This window comes from Sturnira hondurensis, unplaced genomic scaffold (genome assembly GCF_014824575.4).
Source record: "Sturnira hondurensis isolate 20B ecotype Veracruz unplaced genomic scaffold, ASM1482457v3 Scaffold0014384, whole genome shotgun sequence".
Classification (NCBI taxonomy): Eukaryota; Metazoa; Chordata; class Mammalia; order Chiroptera; family Phyllostomidae; genus Sturnira; species Sturnira hondurensis.
In genome coordinates, this window is record NW_028087015.1 from 841227 (window position 1) to 861417 (window position 20191).

At 44.2% G+C, this 20191-nt stretch overlaps 1 protein-coding gene across 2 annotated transcripts in view; it reads right to left on the bottom strand.

The window, feature by feature from the left end:
* Positions 1 to 20191, bottom strand: part of PIK3R1 (phosphoinositide-3-kinase regulatory subunit 1) — an 82386-nt gene that overhangs the window by 11405 nt on the left and 50790 nt on the right. Inside the window, exons 3-7 of one of the 2 annotated variants that reach the window (XM_037062824.1) lie at positions 16365 to 16457; positions 15861 to 15935; positions 10446 to 10577; positions 9268 to 9469; positions 9001 to 9080 (exon numbers count right to left, since the gene is read on the bottom strand). In XM_037062824.1, coding sequence (XP_036918719.1) covers positions 9001 to 9080; positions 9268 to 9469; positions 10446 to 10577; positions 15861 to 15935; positions 16365 to 16457 — 582 coding nt within the window. Of the gene's footprint in view, positions 1 to 1077; positions 1606 to 9000; positions 9081 to 9267; positions 9470 to 10445; positions 10578 to 15860; positions 15936 to 16364; positions 16458 to 20191 lie in introns of those variants that run through there. The other variant, XM_037062826.1, reaches the window with a different exon arrangement.

Here is a 20191-nt window from a genome sequence, read left to right on the forward strand (position 1 = left end):
GATGTAATCATTTGGGGGGGGGGGGCTTTTATCTTCTCTATCTCAAATGCCTCACACTGACGACAAATATTCCTATTCCTCCTTGGCAACACTTAACGTAAAGAAATCAATTCCCCTATAGTTATTAATCTTTGTTCTTTAAAGCTCTTCTGCATATGATTAATCCTGCTGCTCTTACCGGAGCCTACTGTGTACCCCCCTAGTGAGACGGTCTCTCTTTACATCATGATGAGAGTGGAGGAAGGGGAGAAAGGCTCCCCCCTCCCATGTAAACGTGGCTGACTTAAAAAACTGAACATTTACTCTTAGACTTTCTATCCAATTTGGAATCATAAAATATATAAAATAGCAGAGCAAAGGCAGGACCATTCTCTGAGCACTGTTCACTGCAATCCCCTCTCTAGTTTAATTCATTTTCCCATTAACCAGCAATGCTGACTTAGCCTATAAGATTCCACCCTCTCCCATTCACTTTTCTATTTGCCTAAGGGTTTAAGTAAACCTAAACCCAAATTTAAATAAAAATGGGAAAAGTGGTGGTGGTGGGGGGTGCCTTTAGATAAGATTCAGAAAAAAAAAATCTCTCTCCTTAATAAAAATATTGATGCCCCTCCTCCCCCCAAAGAAAGGGAGACAAGCTTCTGGGCTGGTGTGGAGCGTCCCACAGGGGGATACCCCAGGCCCCTGGGAACCCCTGGTGCAAACCAGTCCTGCTACTGGAGCCCATGTGGCACTGCCACTGGGGGAGGAGGGCAGGGAGACAGGTGATTTTCCACGTCTCTCCCAGGCCTGGCCAGGTACCAACTTCCAGCAAAGCACTCTGTAATGACCTCCTTCCCCATTTCCAACCTAACCCCCATCTTTCCCTTACACTGGGCCCCTTCAGGAAAGGGGAGTATCTCCCCTAATCTGCCCTCCCCAGGGAGTGCTTACAACCCCCCTACCGCCGCTTCTGACACACACACAGAGACACATGCACACAAGAACCTTTCACAGAAGTGCAAAAAAAAAAACCAAAAAAAAACCCTAGTGCAACAGCGAAAGAGCAGAGAAGTGCACAAATTAAAAGCAACTTACTTTGCAGATTATGCATTTCAACGGTTTCTCTTTGAATGCCTGTATCCGACAATGAAAAAAAAATCCAAGAAGCTATTCTTCCAGCAACCAGGAGCAGCCCCCACGTCACCCCCCCGCGGCTCCGGCAGGCGGTGCTCGCGCCCCTGAGAACGCGCAGGACCCCCGGGACAGACAGGACGAGCGCAGAGCTCAAGCAGCGCCCTCAGCACTGCAGCTGCGCCCTCACCGCCGGCTCCCCACGGAGAAAGCCGCTGGATGTGGGTACAGTACTGGGGAGGGAAAAGGCCCAGGAGCTTGCACGGCTCTCTTAGATAAAGATCGCGGCTTCATGATTAACTTGGGCAGGTTCAAATATTTGCTGAGCTAGGGATTTCGGGGAGGGGAGGGGAGCCCAAGTCAAAGTCAAAGTTGTCATCTGCTAACAAGTGGCCAATGCCAGCCCAACTCGCTCATTTTCGCCGAGGAAATGAGAAGGCCATTGTGCGGGGACCTAAAATAGTCTAACTGGCTGTGGCAGCGCGCTCGCTGGCTCGCGGGGCTCAAGTGGCCACAGTGAAGCGAGGCACTATGCGCAGCCAAACACAGGAAGTGGCTGAGCTAGTTCAGCAAAAAATAGAATCAAAGCCTTGCTTGTAAAGGCCTGAACCTCTTGGAATGGCCCAGAACACCATGCCTTGCTCCAGTCCACCTCCGCCCACACACTAACACAGGCAGCCCGCAGGTGTAACAGGAAAGCCCTGTGCAGCAACTGGGCAGGGAACAGGTTTAAAAAATATTTAATAGTCCTAGGGAAGATTATTCGAACTCTGCATGGATACTGTACTCCACCATCACCTGAACACTGAGAAAGAAAGAAAAAACCCCTCTGCAGCCAGTTTCAACTCAGGCTTAAACAGCCATAGGACTTTGTAATAATTAAGGGGGGGGGGGGGCTCTGCCTTCTTCGGTTCACGTGACGGCCACATGGAGCACAGGGTGGGAGGGCAGCCGCATGGCATATGGAACAGCTTTCTGGAGGACTTTTTTCCTCCATTTGAGAAAGGTGCAGTGAACCAGACTTAGTGGGCTACCACTGAAATAATAAAAATTCCACCTGAGAAATTTTCACTTGCAGCAGCTTTACCATTATTCCAAGAACCAAAACCCAATGTAAAATCACAGAACCACTACCTTTAAAACCAGAGAGCAACTTGGAGATGACTTCAAGCAATTCCCTCCTGCTACAGAGGCATGCAATGCCGACCCTGAGGGGTACAGTAGTTCGCACAGGATTCGAGCACCACGACCAGGACCCAGCCTTCTGACGTTTGGTCCTAAACTCCCTTTTCTCCCCCCTCTGGCCCTGCTCTTCACTTCCCTCTGCCAGAGAAAGTAAAAATTAACAAGTGAAACTGAAGCTAATTTCTTTTAAGCCGCATGCCAAAAATTTCACACCTACAGCAAAACTGACTTTTTGCTTTCTATTTTTAGCTAATTTAAATTTTTTAAATGCTACCCTCTAATTCTTTTTGAAGAAGTATGGGTTCTCTTTCAGATTCTGTACGGACGAGTGACCCAGTGGTCACAGGCAGTGATGAAGAAAGAGGGAGGTGCTGATACACAGCCCGCACAGTCAGGGGCCAGCTTCAAGACTGGCTGCAACGTCTGGGAAGTGCTCCTAAACTCACAGTGAAAGTGACTTTACAAACTTTCTTTTAGTGTCATTGATGTCACATGAGAAGCCGCTTTACCAAGGTGGGTGGGGAACCAGTGTGCAAGCGGACCTTCCAGCTCCTGCTGGCTGGCTGTGGGGACTCAGGGTCAGTTCAGAGAGCTCCCCAGCATCCTAAGCAGCACAGTGTTGGTCTATTTAAAAATCAGTCTTTCTAAAGCCAGAAACCTTGGAAACGTCAGTCTCTAAAGCACACCTGTCTGGACACAGAGGGTGATTCAAGTCAAAACCTTCTATGATTAAAATGCTCTCTAGTCCAATAGTGTATTTTCTGTTTCAGAGAAAAATTATCCACCGCAAAGCAGTACACCCTCCACTTACAGAGAGAAAGTCTTAAAACAGATTTGTAAACTTTGCTTCCAATTTCTCACAATATGTACAATCATCTACCATAGAAGTTCTATTATATTATTGGAAGTGTGGGCTGAGTCTTTTCCCATTCAATTTTAGTCTGGGGAAAGTGATCTGCAGGACACATGCTCTTTATTAGCTTAAAAAGGGAGCCCTCTGCTGGTAGAATAGAGCCAGTGACCTCTAACTTGTTGGGCTTGGGGGGAACAGGTAAGCTTCTCTTCATTCAGTGTACAGGTAAGTACACTTCATTCATCTCACACTGTGTCTAAAATTTCACACAAAATAAACATAATTGTTCAACTGTCACTTAACCTGTATGAGTCACTAACAAGTAACTAATAAATCAAATGCACATTTGTCATACAACTTAGGAAATGCTTTTTTCATGTGGCTGCTATACTCTTGAAAGAAAACCTTTATGTAAATTTCAGCATTTATCTGAGACCCAGAGACTCAGCCACACAGGAAAACTTACACACACAACTGAAAACTAACTTTAGCCTTTGGAATTCTTCAAGACAGTATGTGTTACTACTTTCCCTTTCCCCAAAGTCTGGTAAAACTCATTTCAGAGGCAAAAATAGGTCATATTTCACTTCTTAGCAGGTCCCTTAATCAATAAAATATGTTTGAAAGTTATAGGCTGAACACTGTATTCATATGTGTGAATCACTATCAGACAGTGAATGTTTCACAGCCACCTTTCATCCTGCACTTCTTACATGTCTTCGTGGGCTATCACGTCCGAACAAAAGACCACTTTAAAAAAAATCTGTGTGAAAAAAACGAACCCGAACGCCGGGTAAGGGTTAAGTGAATGAATGCCTCCCTTTATACCTCTAACTTAAGACAACTTAAGACAGACGAGGGGCTTTTCGGGAGGATGCAAATTCATCACTCTGCATCCAGCTCTCTCAGTGACCCTGCACAAAGACCCGTGTCCATCTGCCTTTTAAATAAACTCAGGTTCACACATGCACAAAAACGACACTTCCTGCAAAATATCTGAGAAGGCGCGTCCTGTCATTTTATCCTCAGACACTGTCCCTTGAAAGAGAGGGCCGTGCTGTGGAGACAGAAGTAAAACGGAGCTGCACTCTGGCAATACACACACCCTGAAATATATCTCTTTTTTGGAGCACAAATAAAACTTCCTATTTTTCAATGCATAACCCTATATGGCTGGCCTCTCTTTATTCTGCCCCATCTAAATGTATGCATGCATTTTTTTCAAGGTTTCATTTCTCACCTTTGAAACAATCCTCTAATGTCAGACCACATTTTCAACTCAATAAAAAATAAATCAGGAAAGAGTAAAACTCTTTGAAAGTCATTTCCCTCTACCTTAGTGCTTGCTTTAGTCCTGGTTGAAAAGCAAGGCCAGAGCATTTAAAACAAGATTTATGAATCAGGCTCTTTAGGATGAATGTTTTGCAATGTGCCAGTGGTTAAAAATTAACTCTGACAGGTGCAGGAGGACAGAGGAGAGAAAGACCCATTTATTTTCCACTCTGGGCTTGAGGGTGCAATATCAGACTTCAATTATGCTACATTAATATTTCTGAATGTATTCACAAATCTGAAATATGTAAATATGCTTATAATGGGTTCCATTCAAAGGCACCTCATGTTAAACAGTCCTGTTTTTACCTTAGCTGCACTATAACAATCTACCTTAGCTACCTAAGTATTATAGCACAGACATAACACAATGACTCAAGAAAACCTGCTGTTCAGCTGTAAATATGTTTAAGACTTTTAGTAACAAAGGGAGTAATAGCGCTTACTCTGTGTTGAGCCCCTCAAACCTTACTTTCCCTCCATAAGGGGAGGGTCCTTGCTTTGTAGGTTTGCTGGTCGCGTGAAATGACATGGCATGTCAAAGTTCTTTGAAAGTTGAGACATTTATCATATATTTTAAAATAATCCATTTGGATGATTATCATTCTGTGCCCTGTTCTATGCTAGAATGAGCTCAAAAGGAGAAGCGGCTCTTCTCTGTGAAAAATGTGGGTGAGCAGCTGAGAACAGCTAAGGGTGAGAGGACAAGGGGCCTTGGCGCAGAAACCCACTGACAGGTCATCAGCCTGCACCACACGCAGGGGGAGGACCCACTTGGCCACAGACAAAGCAGATGGCACTGTCTGGGGCTGCTGTGTACAGATGCGCATTCCATGCACTGGGTAAAGGCACCTGGGCAAAGAGGCAGGAGGAGCTGGTACTAAAAGCCAGGCCCCTCCATGCAGCACACCACACGGAGAGGAAAGGGCATCATACAAGGGCACCTTTCTGCCTCTAAGCATGCACCCAAGAGGCAGCACCTGCCCAGTGAATATCTTTTTCACATTTGCATTTAGGCCCCTGCAGGCTCCCAGGGGCCTGTGTCCGCTGGCTGGGAAGGTGCGGTCGGTGGGGCCAATGGCCTGACAGGGTTCAGACAGCCCTCACTGGGGGTGGTGGTGAGCTCCGGCAGGGCCTTGGAAAACTGAGTTGCCGCAACAGACAGTAGAGACATATTATCAGGTCACAAGCTTCGGTACCTAGCACCTCATGTAGTTCTCACAACAACCCCAGGACAGAGGCATTATTCCAATTTCACAGACCGGAAAACAGTTTGGAAAGGTTGAGTTACCTGATAACAAACTTGGCAAGCCAAGTCAGAAGGCAGAGTTGAAATTCAAACCCAGTTCTATTTGACTGACAAGGTTCTTTCCACGGCATTAACCGACAGAGGGAGCGATTTGGAGCCTTCTCCCAAAAGTTACAAAAACTGCACGTGGCTCTTCACTATAGGTGACCCAGGAGGGCAAATTTCACATATGCTTAGTTCACGACTTGCTGGAGACTTGGGGACTGGTGACTGGACACTGAAACTAGCACTGTTCGTTGCTCACGAAGGTTCTAAAACCCCTGGCAGTGGGGGCAGCAGACGGGAGCCCTTCCACCGGCCTGGCCCTGACACCCGTGGGCTGGGTGGCACCTGGTGAAATGCTCAGCCAGCCGCAGCCGGTTTTACCTTCTTCACGTGCGCGTGAAGAGCTGGACACGGCTTTCGGGTCTGGTGTGACGCTTTCTATGACACTGCCACTGAAAATATTTCCTGCTCTTTAGTATCTGATAAAAATCTCAAGCCATTATTTTTGTACTTTGCAATTTATCTTGAATAAACCTTTGAAACTCCTTGGACTGAAAACCTATTTCTCCTTCCTCTATTCAAATTGTACCTATTATTCAAAGCCCATTTCAAGTCTTATTTTTTGCCAAGAGCTTTTTCTGTCTACTCAATTACTCTAGAAGAGCCCCAATCGCATCCCTAAAATCCGTTTTGCACTTGCAGTACCTGCCCTTCCATCTAGTATGTAATTAGGCGCCATGTGCTGATGGGTCCTCTCTAAACTGACATTCTGCCTCCATCATCATCAGTGTTGTCTGTCCCTTCAAGTTCTACCTGGCAGAAACCCGCCAACATGTCTCTCTGCCCCATGACAGTCTCGCTACCCCCTCTGACAAACATCATTCATGTGTTCACTTCTATTCATAATAATAAAGTTACTGCAAGTGAATGATTTATGACCCGTTATGGAGATGTGGGGTGTTGTGCTTCCAAAGTCCTCTGGTACCAGCACAGGCAGGGGCAATGATGGAGGACTCTAAGAAAATGTCACATTCCCGCCAGGCCTGAGATATCATTTTTCTGACCCAGGGTCTCCTGCCAATCATCTGTACTGGAGCCATGCCTGCGAACTAAAGTGTCCAGGATGAGGCGTTTTTCCTGGAAGGGGCAGTATATTTTCACCAGTGAGAGACACTGAAGTATCCGTTTAATTCCAAAGGGCCTATATAATTTCCAAAACAGCACTAAGAGATATCACACAAAGTGGAAAACGGCTCAGACCAGGGTTTAAAAGGACTTGCATTCATTTTTTTGATGAGGCTGAATGAATTCTGGGGTGGTGTAGCAAACGTTCAAGGTTTTATTTATCATTCTTGAACAGAGCTGACGAGACTAATCTGCCTTTGCAATTGGCACACTAATTTCTTGTACAAGAATGTGGGCAGGGTCCATGACATATCGAGCAGTTTTAAGTGTGCGCTATGAAAACAGTTACAGATGAATATTTTCTGTGGCACAATTAGGCAGAAACTGATGAAGACATTTAACCAGTTTACACCGGTCAGACTCATTCATCTCCACGACGGATCCTACTAGTGGAGTGGAAATTCTCAAAAACTCCATGTAATACATCCATTTGTGGGTATCTGTCACGCCTCAGCTGACACCTAACCTGACATGTCTTCTCTCTTCAGAGCGGGAGCCACGAAGGCCAGGCCCACTGCCTAGCCCTTCCCTGCCCGCAGGGCCCCGCTCTCCCTAGGGCCTGAGACAGGCTGCCAGACCAGTCAGGGAGAAGTGGAAGATCGCAGCCCAGCCTTTGGCCCAGAGATGAGCTTGGTTCTTGTTAGCGCTCTCCCCCCCCTACCCATGTGATCAGTTTAGGGAAAGCCATCAACGAATGCCTACAGTACCACGCTCCACACCTGCCCTGACCCCTTACCACAGGGTTTTTTTTAACATCACCGCAGTCTTTCCTACTGAGCCCAAAAGGCAGCCTCTGAACATCAGCACAGAGCTCCAGGACCCATAGACTATGACCCAAGCACTCACAGGAGACAAAATCTTTGGGCCATGCCCTGGACTTCAGCCCCAGGCCATCCCTGTGCATAACCATCTTTGATGCAGTTTACCTACAATTGGGGGTCTACCTATGGGACATCCTGCTTGCTGTGATCTGGAACATATCACACATGCCTTACATACGGTTCTGCTGCCCAGCCCCTTACTGCTGGAGACCATATTTTGGGTTTGTCCACAGAAGATTGGCCTAATACCTGCCTTGTTTTAACCCGACCCTATAGGTGGGTTTTCAGCACAGGCCCTTGCCTCTCTCAGTCTGCACCTTCCCAAAGCTACCAACCAGCCCTGCCGTGGAACACCCGAGAGAGCACAGCCCCAGTCTCCACGGTGTGGCACTGACACCTGGGTCCCCATGCCTGCTCACACAGAGATAAATGTGGCAGCTCACAGGAGCCTCCTCTGAGTTTTTTTTTTTTTTTTATTCCAGGCATAATTTAAAATTATAAGCAACACGTTTTACTAGTCCCAAAACTTCACTTACAGGACCTTAATCACTATTCTAAATGACCTGCTTTTAACCAGTATATATAGCAAAGTAAGGTGGTTTAGGCTTTCCACAGTTGAAAAAAGAACATCAGTTTAAAGTAAGCCCACTGCTAACACGGTCTGTGTTTCCTGCTTTGTTAAATGGCTAACTGAATGCCAGCCTGCTTTCCAAGAAGTGCCTGGCTTGCTCTGACTCGCCACAGCCAGCACGCTGGTTCCATACTGCTTGCGTTACTGAAAATGTTTACTCTGACCGACATTTCTCAGCAGACCTGCTTCCAAAACACACATTCCCAAATACTTGAAATTATATAGTAATTATAAATCCCCCACTTTCTAAATATTAGAGAGACAAACAAAAATGTCAACAACTAAAATGAGCTCCATAATTTATGCACGATGAGAAGCATAAAAGGTGACAGGAACGGAGAGCTCGCCCAATAGGCATCATCTAAAAGCAGGCTATTTAAGATCCACAGACACTGAAACATGGATGACATCTGCCATACACAGTACCATGTAGCTACTTTTCCTTTAAGCATAAGAAGCCATGTTATTGTAGATCTCAATTCCACAAGAAACTTCTGGTATTTCAGATGAAGTCTAAACCCGCCATTTTTCAGGCTCTCAAAACCAAGCAGTGAGAGACCCTGGAATGTTCCAAGGGCATCATTACCTGGTGCAGGCTGTCGTTCGTTCCATTCTGTTGAGATTAAGATTTCTACAACTTTTAGGAGGTGTTCAGTACTCTCAGAGCTATAAAAAAAAAAAGTTCTATCAGAAACGTTTTCTCTAAACAACAAGCTCATTTTTGTTTACACACATCCCAGTGTTAACATGCACATGCATCGGGGAACTAGTACCTTCAGAGTCAGGGTAACAGCCAGTCAGCCCAGGACCACCCTCACCACCCCAAAACACATGTTTCTCTTCTCTCACTCACCTGGCTGCTGGGAATCTGAAAAGCAGAGGGCTGAAAAGTTCAGAGAGCACTCTTGCAGTCAGAAGGTTTTTGCTGGAGCTTTGGGAGAGCTTGAAGAAATGTTTTAGCAAATACTGAAGCGTAAGCCAATACTGATGAGGTATGTTAGGTGACCTAATGAGCTTCTTCAACAGCTGGATATGTTCTTCTGAGCTTTGAACTTCTACAAGTTAAAAAAAAAAAACAGTAAGAGACGGTTTCTAAGTATCACTGAATAAATGCCTAGAAAATTTCTGTTCTCCTAGCTATAGAAAAAGGAGTCATTCAAAACAAAGTCATCGGGAGAAGCAGACAGTCCATTCGTTCTTCTCATTCGAAAGGGCATTGTGAGAAAGTAGAAATCTCAAGTCAAATGGAAATGTAAGAAGCTCTTGGTGTGAAAAAAACACAAGAGGTTCAGGGTGTTCGGGTGGAATCTGCCCTCTGTGGAGCAACTGCAAGTGTGATTGGCTGACTGGGAGGAACATCAGATAAGTATCACAGGTTTTAACTTTGAAGGTTACAAACCACAATTTCCTGTCCCCAAAGCACTTTAACTGAGCATTAGCTCCTAAAACTGAGAGTCCCTTTCCCTCAACACTTCTGTAATGGCCACTTGCAGATGATAAGAACATCCCCAGTCACTGGGCGTTAGTCCCCATGCCCTGAACCCAAGGGTGCCACTCGGAACACTGCGGCCTCCACTGACACGATGAGCTTTGTCAATGCCGATAAAGGTTAACAATTAGACATTTGAACGTGTGGACAGTCTTTCTGAGCAAATGAGAATCTGGGTGTTCTACTGCAACGATCCCCAACATTTTTGGCACTGGGGACTGGTTTCATGGAAGACAGTTTTTCCACGGACCAAGGTGGGGGAGGGGGAGACGGCTTGGGAGCAGGGTGAAAGCTCGGGTGGTCATGCTATGGATGGGGGAGGAGGGAGGTTGGGGACCCCTGTTCTACTGGATGCTAATAGAAGTCGGGAAGTTGAACTGACGGGAGAGGTGGGCAGGATGGTGGGGGAGGGGTCAAGGGTAGCTGGGGTGGGAGGAAAGATTCTTAATATTTTCTAGAAACCAGCTCTCTATATGTGGAAGTCACAAGCACATCCACATCTCTGTATGTGTTCAGTGAGGCAGTTAGAAGAGAAAACAAACCTTGGGCTAAAGAAATCATCTCATTGTAAACAGCTACTGGAACGACAGGGTTCGGCAGGTCCAAGAGATAGCGTTTGAACGCGTCTGCTAAAACTTGAACATCAACTGTTTCCAAGTCCATGGAGGCGCCATCTATGGTAAAAACATTTTTTAAAAATTACTCCGGACATTTTATACATTGGTTGGACCAATTTTCTGAATGTCTGACTTCAATATGACACAAGAAAGGAAGCAATGAGGACCAGTATGAGTTTCTCAAAGGGGCTGCAGCTTGCATTTCGAACAGAACAATTTTTCTGTGTATGGGCCTGTCCCCAACACAGCAAGCATTTAGCAGATGGCCCTTGCCCATGACACCAGGACACATTCCCAGACTTGGTGCCCACATCCATATGTCGAAGCCCCCCACTCCCAGTGCCTCGGAATGTGACTGGAGGCAGGTCTGAAGGCGGCTTTAAGTTAACACGAGGCCACTACGGCAGGCCCTGACCCAGTCTGACTGGTGTTCTTACAAGAAACGAGGAAATTCAGACACACAAAAAGACACCGCGGGTGCACGCACAGAAGAAAATGCCATGTGAGGACACAGCAAGAAGGCAGCCATCTGTAAGCCAAGGAGCAAGGTCTCGGAAGAAGCAAAGCTGCCTTGATCTGGGACTTCCAGCCACAATAACTGTGAAAAAGTAGGGTGCTATTTTTTTTAACCCCCTCAGTCTGCACAATTTTGTTATAGTGGCCCTAGCAGACTAATACAACCCCAAAACCTTTCCAAATACCCTTTGGAGGGTGGTATTGCCCCACCGAGAGGGGTTCTTAGGGTTGGCTATCATAAACTAAATGCTTCCTAAAACCTCAATAAGAAAATATGAAATGCAAATCTACAGAATTCTGAAAATCTGAGTTGCTAAATCCTTTATTTCAGAATTAACATAAATTTAACCCGACAGAGAGACTGATTAGATAGTAAGGTATTATAGAATTTTAGCAATCTCAAGAATATCCATGAAAATAACTGGAGCATCTTTAGAATATTTCTCCCTAATTCTGAAAGGGCCTTATGACTAGCGTGTTACTAATCTAACCAGTGGGCTCTAACTACCTCAGAGGAATGCGAAGATGAGGTATGTCCACCAAACCCTTCAGCTGGAAAAGAGATTGGGTTGTTCAGTAAGTGGGTGGTGTGGACCAGAGTCTCTCTGTGAGGGCTTGAGCTGGAAGAGACACAGGGCCCAGCAGACAGAAAAGAAATGGGGGGGGGAGGGCAAGCTAGAAAGGAGAGTCGTTTGGCTGCTGCTCATGGGTGCCCCCTAGTGCCATGAAGGGTCACTTGAAAATTATCTGGAGACTCAATGGAGGAAAAGTGAGCTGATGGGCAAAATGCTACATTTTTCAACAAGGCTTTATGAACTGTGGTGTTAAAAATAAGAAAAGCAGAGCTGTTGGAAGGGAAGATAACGCTTTTGTTAATTTGAATTCTGATACAGCTAGAAATGTGTGAGACATTAGCAAGAATTAACATAATGTAGTGACTGATGGGAAGAGGCTGGGACCTAGGTGAAAATGAGCAAGAATCAAAGTTTACTCCAGGGCATTAGAGCATGAGTAGGAGAGGGGGGTATTCTGGATATGGAGAACCACGTGCGATATTGGAAATCAGGCTCAGTTGCTCCTGAAGCTGCAGAAGGTCCTTGGACACGTGCCTATAATCATCCAAACTCGCCCAACCAGCTAGGCAGATTTTATAAAAGATAACGATACAACACCATACAGCTCAGAGGAGTTCATCTCACAGAAAATGTGGATAGGTTAGTTTGACTAAAAGAAGTGTTAAACTCAGCAGGGAGAGAGTCAAAGGGTTAAACCACTTAAATGTCCTCCAGAGGACCGATGAGAGACATGGCATCCCTAACAAGCCCGGGAAAGGTGACACTAGCTGTGTGCGTGAAGGAGCCACCTCAGAAGCAATGCAGCTCCTCACGGGGGACTGCCAGGCAAAACTGTGGGTGCATCACCACAGGAACATGCCACTGCCACGGGCTGGTGGGCACGCTGCTGCCCACCCCTCATACTTCGCCCTGTATACGTCATTTACTATGTCTCTTTGCTAGCAAATTAATACTGCTTAACTTGCCATCTTAAAATGTGATACACCAATGGGTGGTGTGGCGCAAACATTGAGACAATAAATATTGCAGGTGTCCCTCCATGAAGCAGGGTTTCTGCTACGTGCTCGGCACGAGAGCGGTGCTGATGAGTCGCATCTCTGCCACGACACTTTGGGGACAGTATGCTACTGATGTGTCTCCCTACCACACTGACAGCACCTCAAGGGCACGGACTATGGCTCTTACCGGTTCCCCTGGCTCCCTCAGGGCGCAGCCCAGCACATAGAATGTGCCTGTTCAATGTTTGGGGACATTGAACTATAAAACATCCTTAGCGTAGGGCTTTGGTGTATTAATGTTATACACGAGGTGCATCCCAAAGAATCTTTATATAGTCTTTGAATGAAATAGCCTTATTTCTAGTCTTTGGCAAGTCTTTGCGTAAGCTCACCTTTTTGTCAAATTCTGATGGAGTTTGTGACATAGTATGTTCTATTATTTTTTTAATGTAATTTCTAAAGCTTCTTAGAGTTTCTGATTTCTGTCCTGTGTCTCCTTTTTCGCGTTACACCTCTTCCAAGAGCAATGTGTGACCTTTGAAGCTAGCTAGATGAGAGCTGTACATGCTTCAAGTCTAGGTCGGGGGTGGGGCGGGGCGGTTTACATCCCCTCCTCCCCAGCGCCACACTGAGTTTGCTCGTGACAGGGAACCAGTGAACCCTCCAGGCTTCACCCTTCCTCCAGCTGGAATGGTGTCTTCTCCTTGGCTGGTCTCTAGCCATGTTAGTAGTTCTCAGTTTTGCTGGCAATGTCTGGAGACATTTTTGGTCACAACTAGGGGGACAATGGCATCTAGAGAGTAGAGGCCAGGGATGCTGCTGACCATCATATCTTGCATACAACAGCCTCCTACAACATAGAATTATATGTCCTAAAATGTCAAGTGTTGAGGCTGAAAAGGCCTGATTTTTAAACACTGAAATATAACTGACATATAATACTGTATTAGTTTCAGATGCACAACAAAAGGGTTTGTTTCTGTGTCTATCGTGAAGTGATCATCCCAGTAAGCCTTGTTAATGTGTTTTTTTTTAAATGAAAACTTCTAAAGCTAAAGCCTGATTCAGGTTAAGGAAAACCAAAATAGGAAAAAATTCAAGCCACTAAAATTCAAACGAGAAAAGAAGGAAATAATTCATTTTGGAAAATATAGTGGGGAAAAAAGCATAAGGACTTTTGGAGTCAGAAGGATTTGGGTGCGAGTCAGAGCTTCGCCATCAGCAGTAACGAACACTTACGGCACAAGGTTAAAGTGTGGAGGAAGTAAAAGACCTCAGTAGGTGGCAGTCAGAGTGGGCCGCTGCCTTCCTGCCTGTCCCTTCCAGACACTGGTGATCCACGGGGTTGGTTAAAAGGTCATGTTTCTTCACTTTGTTTAGTGTAAGTGACTCATCTGTGAGCTTCTTCCAGGATACAACAATATTTTTATGAATTGAAAAATCCTATCAAGCTGCAAAGAACTCTGGCGGATCAACTCCTATATTTAGATAATGTTTACTTTTTGGGGGGGGGCACAAAATTCACTTTCATAGTATAGTACAGAATCCAAAGGAGACCAGTGTACTATGTGTGTGTTTTGGTCTCAAACAGGAAAGGAAATCTGTCTGTCAAAATACATTGTTGACGTGAATTTGGTTATTTATTCCATCTCACAAGTGGTGTAAAGATTTTTTTTTAAGCTAAGCTGCATCATTTGTGTTTAGTTGCATTTGAAAGCTCAACCACTATTTCTCAAATAACTCCTGTTTCATCGTCCTCTGATGTCTGAACATTTCCTGTGACATGTTCAGCTTGACCGATTTTCTGACCAAAACAAGTATCACTATTTCAATTGGCTAAAAACAAAGTTCAGTGTTTCCTTAACACCCTAGTAAAGCTGTTAAAAAAAAAGAAAAACATGTCTTTCACTTATAGTTTTATGCCAGTTAACTTCGAATGACCTACTCTGTGGGTAAGACAGGAGATACAACAGCAAAGAGGATACACGCCGTACAAGGGTAACCCAATTTCCATGTACAAATGAAACAAATAAAAGTTAAAAAAAATATTTTTAAGCCTCAAACATTTGGGTGGAGCATTTCCAGTGAACCTATTCACTGATAAAGATCTAATCTCCTTCTTTTTCCCCAGAAACGTCTTTTCTAAAAATGTTCATAAGCTGCCTCATTCTGAAGCTGCCTCACACTTCGAATTCTCATTTGTTAACTAGTAGGTAGACATTCTTTGCACACATGTCTCAAAGAACTTCTTCCAAAAGTGGGTTTCACTCTTTTTCATTCAAACATACATCAGTTAAAATAGTGTGGGGCATAAAATTAACTTTCTAAAATGAAAACTGCTGGAAGGGAATGAAGGATCTGAGAGATTCCAGAAGCTGATAAAGAAAGATGACTTGCTGGAATGATGGCAAGTGAATGTACTCACATTTGTATAATTTTAGTCTGATGGCAAAGGAGGGAAAGGACAAATAATAAAATCACCACTTGGCTGAATAAATTGATGCCATTTAACCAATGGTGTGCAGGAGCGGGGTTGCACCCACACACAAGGGCCACTGGAACTGTGCCCAATTCTGCCCAAGTTGGAGTTCAGTGATAACGTGAGAGCTGAAATTGATCATGGTGAGGATATTTACACCATGGAAATGGGCAAACACAACAACCAGTGCTTTTTCTCCTCCCTCAGAGCTGGTTTACTGGTACACCATGGAACACAACAGTGCTGTGATACTAATGTAAATATGGCATGAAAAGGCAAGCAAACAAGAAAGGAAGGAAGAAAGCAAGACAGAATGAAAGGAAAGGGAAAAGAAAAGGAAAAAGAGAAAAAAAGGAAAAGGTCAAAAGAGACATTTGTTAAATGACACAGACTAAAAATGTTTTTTAAACTGATCCGGATGAACTGGATGTAGCCAGCTGCAGGGTCAGAGAAGGATGGTAGCCATGCAGAGCCAGGGAACCCCAAGAGGCTGTTCCTCTCCCTGCAACACCAGCAGGACCCAGAGGCTCTGGCTGTGATGACGACCAGCACGTCTACAAGCAGGCACGCACACACGGCCCAACACAGGAGACAGGCATCAAAGATCTGCACGGCTACCACAATAGGGCAGAGGCAGCTATGCTTGGTGTCTGGGCTCCCGTCAAACTTTAAAACCTTGCATGGTTTTAAATTCAAGTGTTTCGTGCTTCACCGGACTCAGAATGGTAAGAACTGCCTTTGTCATTGGTATCTGTAGTTCCAGGACACTCACCACAATCGAGAAGCTGTCGTAACTCCGAGGGGTTGCTGGAGCTCTGTGTTCTGTATAGAGTTGAACATTCCAGACCTAGGACACGAAACAGAGCAAGTATGTAAAACACAGCTCTCTGGAGAACCTGCGGGCCGGCTGCCAGAAAGACGTTCCAGTTTCCATCCAGTATCTATTGTAGATACGTACCAAATATTCTTGGAAGTCAACTCCTAACTATTATCTTATCTGGCATGTCAATAATTTTGGCAAAATCTTCTGGCCACTAAGGAACCAGTCGATTATATTTCTTAAATTACGGAGAACTTAATAGTTCCCATACAGGAACTGCATGTTAATATGGAGTTAGAAATCAGACCAAGGTTATGGCCCTAGCACACAGCACAAACCGCTGTGCGCCTAGCACAGGTATTTAATAATGAATGCCCAAAACACAAACATAAATTTTAGCACCCATGAGACAAGGTTTATAACAAATTAACTCACTCCCTCTCCCCTTCGAATTACCTTTCTTTTCAATGGCTTCTACTAGCTTAATAAGAAGAGGCGGAGCAACGTCAGGAGGGGCAAACTGTTCTGCAAGGTCCGGAAGGGCCAAAGCTGCAAAGAAACAAAATCCAATGACTATGTTTAATCTGGGGCCATCAAATGCATTGAACCACAATGAAGAAAATTTAAATACAAAATAATGTAATTCTGACAGTAGCAACCCAGGCCCCAGTAAGGGGCAGCCCTGTGAGAGACAGCCCTGTGCCCAGCCCTGCCCTTTAGAAGGCTCCTGTCTGGGCCTCTTCCCACAGTGTGAGGAGTTTGGGGGGCCAAGGAGACATGCCCTTCTCTCCTAGGACACTCTCAGAATACTTACCCGGAATCCCAAAATTCCTTGCCCCGATGGCTTCTCAAGGCCTCTTTCCCAGGTCCGCCCTCCCCAGGGCAGATGTCCCTCCCACCCCAGGGTGCCCTCTAGCCCAAGGAGCTCAGGATGGAACAAGTTTGCATGTGCAAGGCCCCTGAAAAGCCACACTCTGGGGCCGAGCTTGGAGCCCAAGAAATCTAAATTCACATCTGGCCTCCTGGTCATTATGAAGAAATAATTGTTCAGGCAGGAGAACAGACAGATTTTATTGAACAGTTTGTTAATATGACTTATAACTTCAACATATTCAGACATAGGGTATGTGGGTCTCCTTTCACACTCTTGTCTCAAGCCCCACAAATGTCAGGGCTGGGCTAGTATCAGATCCAGAAGCCAGTACATGTGACCACAGGCCACCTGACCCCCAGGTGAAGTCCCTGTGTGCCTGCTGTCGAAGCTTTGATTTGCCGACATTAGGTCAGTAAATACCTTCAGAAATGGTATGCTTTCAGAAACCCATTTTCCATGCTCTCTTTACATATTTTAGTAATTATAATGATACAGAAGAAAAGAATCTTATTGGATGACACAAATATCTTTCAACAGCATGTTGATAACTGAGTTCTTACTCAAAAAAATGAAACCATTTTAAATAAAAGTTTTTTTCTCATAGTAAACCAGAAGAGGGAGCTAAATATATTCACCTCAAATTTCTCAAACAGCAAAATATAAGCAAAATGATAGTATTTACGAAAGTAATTATATGTGCATCAACTGATAACTTTTTAGACATTACTGTTCATCACTGTGTACTCCTATGTAGAAGTAGCTTATATAATCTAAGAAAAACTGAATATTTGCGATTTTCTTTCAATGAGATTTTAGGCGTGTGATTATTATAAGCTATATAGCATGTCAATAAGCAAGTTTCTTATGAAGGCCATCTTTCTAATACTACTACTACTCCACCAGGACAGTGACAGATGTATGATACACAAGTAAAATCACGTTATTAACTCTTGACCTCAGAAAATCAATGACCTGGTATACTCTATGGTCGAAGGCCCTTTTAGACGGCACTGGGCCCGTGACAGACAACACGTGACCTCGCCACCAATCTCCACTCGCCACTGCCACTACCTGGGAGAAAGTCACGGGGCGGGGCTGCTAGCAGCACCAGCCAGCAGAACTTTATGTGATGATGGAAATGTTCTAATAGTTGTGCTCGTCAATAAAGCGCATGTGGCCACTGAGTACTTGAAATGCAGCTACTGGGACTGAGAAACTAAATTTTTAATTTTTATTGATTTAAATGGAAATGGCTGTATGAGCCTTGTGACCACAGTATCAGAGAGCACAGTCCCGAAGCCTGAGCAAGGGCCAACCCTGTCAACAGGGATGAAAGATTCCTCAGTTGGCTTTGTGCTGGAGACCCCGCTGGAAAGCCATCCCCGAGGATGGGGCATCTGGACAGAGGGCGGACGGGCATCTGAACCCCGGGCTACCACGCAGGTTCCTGGGTGACGCCGTGCTACATCACTGAACGCACCCTGCACTTCATAAAGGCAGATCAGATACGCCACTGACTTTTCAGACGAGAGGTCACCATCCAGAGAGCCGAAGGAGAACTTTCTCTCTCCTGTTTCCTTCCTCCGCCTGAGCCCATGGACCACCTGGAGAATTTGCTAGGAAATCAAAGTACCACCACAAACCTCTGGAACTGGAATATCCAAGAATGGAGTTAGTCATCTGTTTGGGGTTAGTAATGAGTCTTAGGATGTGCTATTATGATAAGCAAGTTCATGTGGGTGGTGACTGCCTGAAAAAACCCTGCAATGACACCCCCAAATCTCTAAATGTTAAAACGTGAGTGTATCTGAAAAGCACTTAAAAAACAAATGTCTTGAAAGTTTCATATAGACGTTTTAATTCAGAAAACATTGCAAAATTAAAGAACAAATACTATAAAATGAAAGAGCACGCCATTTCATTTCCTCTAACTATAAACTTCCCCTTGCCTTCAAAGAGTATCAGCTCACAAAAATACCCTCCCCCATAAATGCCTTCTCCACTGAACAGGGCGACGTATCCTATCGGCATACACAGCAGCAGCAAAGCATAAAGGCAGAGAAATGCACAGAAATGTTACTAATTAGAATTCACTCTAGTGTCTTTCCTTAGCCTTCTCAATTTACTGGGCCAAGCAAGATGCAGAAAGTTAAAGATTAAATTGTAAATACATGAACCCACATATCCACCCAACATTCATCCAATTAACTAGCTCAGGTCCATTTTCTCTTCCCTCATCCATTACACAAGCATTACTCTTTTTAAATTAAAAAACAAATCCCTGAAGTTGGCAACTGAAAATGGAATTACTTAATAAAGGTTTATCTCCTTCCAGAATCTTATCGAAACAATCATTTCTGCAGGCAAATATGAAAGTTAAATTAAGTGATAATTAAAGATTTCGCCTCACTGCGATTGGAATATACACCCAACAGCTGCTGTATTACCGGGCTGACACATACTACACGTGAAATTGTCTCTATTTTTGTATTGTACTTCTTCACTGCAGTCTGCAGGGGGGAAAAGGCAACACCTTTCCTTAGTTCTTTCAGTGATTCCTTGAGGGGGAAAAATGGTAGTTTACTTTCAGTATCCTGAGTTACAAAGTAGCATTTGTTTCTCTCACACAAGTGTCACATGAGGTTTAAGCACGGTGACAGCCACCAGGTATCTGGATCTTTTCTGAATGCACACCAGAATTCTTCAAAAAAAAAAAAAGGAACTGGATGCCTACAGTAGGAAGTACAGCTATTCCTTTTGAAAACACCAAATTTCCCACTGATTTTTAATATTGAAAACTGCTCTATTATCTAAATGTATGAACCATTCATCACAGCTGAGCAAGCTTCTGCAATGGGGGTTGTAAAAGGTAAATTTTACAAGGAGAGCCGATTTTTAAAACAACAATGCAAGGATTTCCTATTCTGTGACTCAATCCATTTCCCCTGTAAAATATTATAACACAGGGAAAGTGGCAGCTGTGCCCCCAAACCCTTGCTGTTCACATCTTTTATTTTAGGCAACAGGTTCAATTAACACCAAAAGTCTAAAAAAAAATTCTAAAGCACAATATTAATTATTTCAACAATCCTAAAATCAACTATTCTTTTAATTACACTAAATACGCAAGGTCAATATTTACTTCTCCATGAGATCTCATTTTAAGAAATTCCAACAGGAAATGACAATTACCAGGAATTACCAAATTTGGCAAGTTGTTCTTTAAAAAGTCCATGATAAAGCCCCACATCACACAGTGCAATAAACCAAAGCATAATGGAACTAAAATATATACATACATACATACATACATACATATATACATATATATATATATATATATATATGCACAAACACTATGGATCATATATAGAGATTTGCACAACCCTCACAAAGTTCACATATATAT